Below are 6,693 nucleotides of genomic sequence, written 5' to 3'. Positions count from 1 at the left end.
TGTATATAAACCAATGCTTACATGAGTAAGTTCTAATGATTGCAACATGAGTGGTTTAGTTCACCTTCTTTTTAATTTCCTCCAATATCTCAATTAGTAATTAGAAAATTACTTTTTAAAAACATATATATAATAAAAACACTGTATCATGTTATTGAGAATAGCTTGGTAAAGTATCATGTATGATATTATATATATATATAATATTATATATATATATATCATAAATGTGAGTCGTTGGCCAATTAACATAAAATGTGCATGCCGACTGAAGCAAAAACATACTTTTCTTGTGAGATTTTGGCAAAAAAAGTGTGATTTTTACCCAAGGTGATTCTCATGATGAGACAATTTATTAAATGTGTTGTATGTTTGATCGCAGGTAAAAAAATAAATAAATAAATAAATAGTTGAAATTATTGGTTGGGTAGACCGTTGATAGCTTTCCAACTGGTAGGACTTACTAACCTTCTCTCATGGGTCACTGTGTTCATGGATTCAAGCACCCATGTGGTCTGTGTGAGTTGAATGGTGTGTGTAAAAACAATCCGAGGAGTCGTATTTGGTAATTACCCTCCACTAACTACGTGGATGCTGGAAAGGCATGTGGGCCTACATCATGAATGTATTTCATCGATGTGTTGATCCATGTTTTCAGATTATTTTACAGCATAAGCTTTAAAAAAATGAGGTAGATTCCATTATTCATGTTTGGCATGAGCTAAAAAAAATAGACATATACCAAACACAGATACAGCATACATAGGAAACAGTTGATAAAAATATAAATAAATAAAAATTGAAGTTATTGGTTGGGTAGACCGTTGATAGCTTTCCAACTGGTAGGACTCATTAACCTTCTCTCATGGGTCACTTTCATGGGTTCAAGCACCCATGTGGTCTGTGTGAGTTGAATGGTGTGTGTAAAAATAATCCAAGGAGTCGAATTTGGTAATTACCCTCCACTAACTACGTGGATGCTGGAAAGGCATGTGGGCCTACATCATGAATGTATTTCATGGATGTGTTGATCCATGTTTTCAAATTATTTTACAGCATAGGCTAAAAAAATGAGGTAGATCTCATTATTCATGTTTCCATATCATAATAGGGCATGAGCTAAAAAAATGTTAAAAACAATGAGGCATATCCCCATCACAGATAGAGCATACATAGGAAACAGTAATGATTGAATTCCCATTATTAAAAACTTCTTAAAGCATATGGTAATGCTTATTTTCCATCCAACCCGTTGATCTGGTCACACATACATGGAATTTGTGGCCCCCAAGAAATTAATCTGGTCACACATACATGGAATTTATGGGCCCCAAGAAATTTTTAATGGTGAGTATTGAATTACAACATTTTCCTATGGAGTGGTCCACCTGAGGTTTGGATCTGCCTTATTTTGGGGCTTAAAATGGTCTGGAAAAATGGATGGACGGCTTGGATAAAACACATACATCATGGTATGATGCGTGGGTGCGAGACCGTGAACGGACTTCTCGTAAGAGCAGAGGGTCGGCCAGATGGATTGGCCCAGTAATGTATTTTCAAAATCTGGTCTGACAACCAGGTGCGTGAGCCAATAGGGCTACGCCCACCTTCTAAACCGTTTCGCCTATCTGAAACACTCGGCGAGCAGCGTCAATATCAAAATAACCAAGTCACCGAGCCGATTCAATCCAAGTCGATTCGAATTGAGGTTAGATCTAAGTCAAGTCGAGCTTAGGCAAGCTCGAACTCGGCTTAAAATTTGTTCGAGCTCCAAAAACCAGCTTGACTCGGTCCACATCCAATTTCGAGCCAAGGCGAGTCAAGCAAGCTGACCGCGCTAACTCGACTCATGTACAGCTCGAGTGATCAGAGTGAATTTTCCAAACAGTTCACATAAGACCCACCTTAACCTACAAATCCCTTTGCTCCACACACACACACACAACACACACACATATATATAGAAAGGGGGGGGGGTGCTCACCTTGGCACCTTCTTATGTGAGCACATTTACACACGTCATGTGCACGGATTCTAAATGGTCCACGTGATGCAGTACCCCTTGAAACCTCACAAGCCCAACTTTCAGCCCGATACAGAACTCTGGTGGGCCATTGCAAAAGAAAACAATTTCCTCCCTTGATTTGCATTTCTCTTTGCTATAGCCCCTTAGAGTTTTGGATCAAGCTAGGTGCAGGTAAAGGTTTCCGTGCTCTTAAGCCCAATAGATTACCACTTCCGTCTAAAGATTTATTTGGATACTTCGTGGCTAGCCATTCAAGCAATGGCTTGGAAAATAGACACCACAATTTTTATCCTAGCAAGGGGCATGTTATGGAGACATTAAGGCCCACCTTTGATTGCCATCCTTTCAAAATCACTTCAATCACTCCTATATGCTGCTCAAAAATGATTTAATAAATTGTGCCTTCGAAAAAAATAAAAAATTAAATAAAAATCACTAAATGCTTTGCCCGTGGTATGACATGACTAAATTACTCTAATGTGTTTTGTTTTGAAAATATCATTTGAACCAAAAAAAAAAATCTTACCCATTTATACACAGGAACCAAAAATATATAAACATCATATCTTTACTGAAAAGGTCAAACAAAAGTGAAGAAAGCTGATCCCTAATTCCATGCATATAAAAGAATATAGCTTTTCCATGCAAATACATCACATATGCAATGTGCCACCTGTACAACCATTCATGCTCAAGTAGTCTCATGTGCCACCACCAATCATAAGTACTTACGTCTCAATATTCGCATGCACAATAAATACTATATGCACCAAGAAACAATTTAAGTTCCTCACATATGCCACATTCCATCTTAGTCCTTGTTTCAGGAATGGACAAACAGGGGATAAGACAGTTAAACAAAACAGCTTGACCAGATAGCCTAGTCAAAACAAAGCAACCCAGACAGATGTGAAATACACAACTTTGTTTGCATCCAAACAGCCCCTAAAGATGAAGGGCGGCCTGGTGCATGCATTGTCATTTAAAATGCCTAAAAGGTGCAAAACCATGAATTAACATTTAAAATGCCTAGAAGGCGTACAACCTTGATAAGACATTTCAAAGATTAGATCAACCCAAACATCCGGTGGGCCACACATATATTTGGAGGTCATACTCCTATATAAATAGTGGATATGGCACAAAATATAAATCACGGGTATAGCCACAAAGTGGTTGGAAGAATTAAATATCCTCAATCCAAAGATATGAGTTACTTTGTACAAGTTCCTGGTCCCAACAATCCAGACCCCTACCTGTTGGCAATAAAACACATTTTCACGATTAGTATAATCCTAACCTTTCAATTCGTTGCTTGCGACTACAGAATTTAGTGATGCAGCAATGATCCATGTTCAAATTGTGATGGTCTCGGCAATGGTTCATCCAAGGCGAGGGTCAGCAATGGTCCATCCAAGGCGAGGGTCACAAACGCATGATCTGTGTAAGTGAACCATAGACCCCACTTCAACAACTCAAATATTAATATCAGCTGAAATAAGAGCTGGTCGGGTAGAGACGGTAGAATGGGAATATGCAACAACTGCCATACTAAAAGCACTTCTCTTCCAAAAGAACATGTAAAAAAAGAGCTCTTAGATGCTAGTTGTAACTCTCATTGAGAGTTTTCTCATATTCCAGCTCTACTAGTTAAGGCTCCACCATATTCCAGTTCTAACATTTCTTTAGCTGAGATACCCATTTTTATATAGAAATAATAGAGAGAAAAAAATGGCAATACTTCAAAAATCATACAAACATGCATACACATCATAGGACCACAAACGCATGAATCCACAAGCTTATACGTGAGTTACAAGCATGTGCACCGGACCATCTATGACCCACATGCAAACTAACATATGCAATTCCACCTTTCATAAACAAAAACTCAAAAGGTGATGTACAGATAATCTGAATATCAACAAAATCAGATCTGTGTAACAAATAACTAACAAGCCATTTACAACTTTCTTCCTTCTCCTAAAAAGAATCGATATATCTTGACAACAAATACCCATACGTCAGCTTTTGCAATTCTAGAACCCTGCCCTAAAAACTACCATTGTAACATCTCTACCTATCATCTTCCATTCCCAGTATAAGAAACCATTAACCAAATTCACATTGGGGGCAGCAGCCCCAACCCACACTGAACTTCGGTATATATCTGCCTCTCTGTAACAATAAAACCATATATCCATGTGAATCCAAAGTATGATCAGAGGTGCCTTCCATGCCCATGCCTGTTGCTGCGAAAAGAGTGAGACTGATGCAGCCAGACAGAATTTACCGAAGAAAGTAGCATTTGCTGAAAGATAGTTTCGAGTCACTTGACACGGAATTCGTGTCTGAATATTGTCAGATTTTGGGTGAATTTGTCTCTGTTCTTTGAATCCAAGCTCCGCGTAACATCAGCCATCAGCTTGTCGAAACAGAGGGAAAGGCGTGGCCGTTGATCAGCCGGCTGCAAGACAAATGAAATAATGATCGAAGCTCTGAGGAGGCATCTCTGACGCTCTTATTCAAATAAGAAAATTTCGGTATTGTGAATGATCGAAGAATGTTGGAGCTTAGAGCTTACCTGAGAAGCCAAAATTTGAGCTTTCAAATCACTGAATATCTGGAGTAATTACGGTCATGTCAGTAAAGAAACTACTTAAATGATGTAGATTCCATAACTTATGCAATAGCAATCTAAATCTTTCCAACCGTGCATTATCTGGGCTGTTCATCAGGTGGGCCCCACTATTTCTGTGTCGCCGCACAAAAGCCAGGAGTGCAGATCATGTGGGCCCCACATGCATGTTGAATTAGCAGTTGGCCTTTTTCTCGACTGCCCAATTATTTTAATATGGTGTATTGCACCTATTTCAGCCACTACCACAGTGGGACCACCCAATGAACAACACATGTCAACATTCACATTGGTAGATCAACGTGGAATTATATTCTCCTGTATCACATTCGCACTTTAAAAGCCAAAAGATCAAACTCAACAAGGCTCGACTCCCAAGTTGATTAGGTACTAGTTCAAGTACACTCGCATGACCCAAATTAGCTTATGTTTTCCATGCACTCGAAATATCAAGCTCGAGTCAACTCAGCTAAATTAAAAACACCATTCACGTAGAAAATCCATTGGGATAAGGCTTAGAAGAAGACGAAGATGATGAAGATCAAGATGTAAGTAGAAAATCCAGAAAACAGTAATTTGGAGGTTCCAACCACTACCTGTTCATTGATGAGTATCAAGCTCAACATAGGTCTACTAAGACTCCACTGATTTCCACAATCCTCAAACAGTACGATCTCAAACAGGGTTTTCAGTATCTGCTCAAACAAGACAATGTAAGAGTACATCTCTAGATATTCATAAACGAATTAGATGAAGATGAATCCCAAATACTAGGCTAAACAAAAGAAAGGAATTAATGTGTCCTGATGCATCATGATGACAGTGCCCTAAGGGACCAGCTATAAATGGGGGAGTGCCCCAAATATCCACCAGATTGAAGAAATTAACCCTTCGATCAATGACCTGTAAGATGGTTGAAAGAAATGTAAAACAGATGTAAAAAATCCAAAGTCGGGGTCTTCAAATCTGGATATCTAGGTAACCCACCCCCCCATCAAGGCCTATCATATCAACAGTCTGGATCACTGAACCATGAAATGCAGAGTATAGAGCAATGTTTTACAACCCAGACCAGACACTGACCTGTTCTTGACCTGGGAATCCAGTTGGATTAAAAAAAGAATTAACAAATAATGTGGATTTGGCATTGGCTAGGGTGCATTTTGTTTTCCAAATGCATTACAATTTTTTCAAAGAACTGTTGAACAACTGTCAGACCAGGTTTCCGGTTACCTGGCCAGTTTTCATGGCCATTTCAGATCCAAAAAATACAACCAGAGTCTGGCGAGGTCAGGTTTTTTCCTCTCTTTTTTCTTCTTTTTTTTTTTCTGAATGGCAATGAAAGTTCATTAAAAGAAACAGAGGTGCAAGAGAATAAAGGAAAGCCAGAACAACCGTGACCCTCTCGTCACTGACTCAATAAGAGACACTGGCAGCCAAACAAATGACATATCCCATGAAGAAGCATCTGAACAGACAAGCATCAGGACACTACAATTCCTCAAAAAAAAAAAAAAAGCTACGAAAGAGCACTTTGTTCACCCCCGCTGTAACAAAAACTCACTTCTGGGAACAAACTTGGACACTCTACGATATGTCGAGCAAGATTCATTGCAACCGGTGATGTGGGTGGCTCTCCCACGGTAATATTGTTGAAGTAGAAACCAGCCAAACAATCGACAGCAGCAGCACACTGGCACAGAAAAAACAAATTAGTTGATAGAAATAAAGCACTGTAGATATTCAGTGTTAGCCTCGAGAAAAAGTATCTAGTTAAAGCATATGCAAGATAAACAAATGAGGGAACATATAATGCTCAATCCAATATTTGCTCAGCCCAGGAAACCATACAGGCAGGGTCCACCTTTTTGTGACCCAGAACAATTAGATGGTGGGTGAGAGATGCTACACAATGTCCCCCATCAGATGATTCCAACCATGCATTCAAATGTAATGATTGGCTGTCATCGGAAGGGCAGTATCATCTGAAAGGTAAAGATACTAGGGCATCACCAACCCCATGATAGGG

At 39.2% G+C, this 6,693-nt stretch overlaps 1 protein-coding gene across 3 annotated transcripts in view; it reads right to left on the bottom strand.

Annotated features, from left to right (window-relative positions):
* Positions 1-3,887: 3,887 nt before the first annotated feature.
* Positions 3,888-6,693, bottom strand: part of LOC131227118 (uncharacterized) — a 68,467-nt gene continuing 65,661 nt past the window's right edge. For all 3 annotated transcript variants that reach the window (XM_058222834.1, XM_058222836.1, XM_058222835.1), the window contains 4 exons: positions 6,229-6,357; positions 5,261-5,359; positions 4,611-4,649; positions 3,888-4,493 (listed from right to left, as the gene is read on the bottom strand). In XM_058222834.1, coding sequence (XP_058078817.1) covers positions 4,356-4,493; positions 4,611-4,649; positions 5,261-5,359; positions 6,229-6,357 — 405 coding nt within the window. In that variant the 3' untranslated portion in view covers positions 3,888-4,355. The remainder of the gene's footprint in view (positions 4,494-4,610; positions 4,650-5,260; positions 5,360-6,228; positions 6,358-6,693) is intronic.

Source organism: Magnolia sinica, chromosome 15 (assembly GCF_029962835.1).
Source record: "Magnolia sinica isolate HGM2019 chromosome 15, MsV1, whole genome shotgun sequence".
Taxonomy (NCBI): Eukaryota; Viridiplantae; Streptophyta; class Magnoliopsida; order Magnoliales; family Magnoliaceae; genus Magnolia; species Magnolia sinica.
This window is presented reverse-complemented; position numbering and strand designations above follow the sequence as displayed.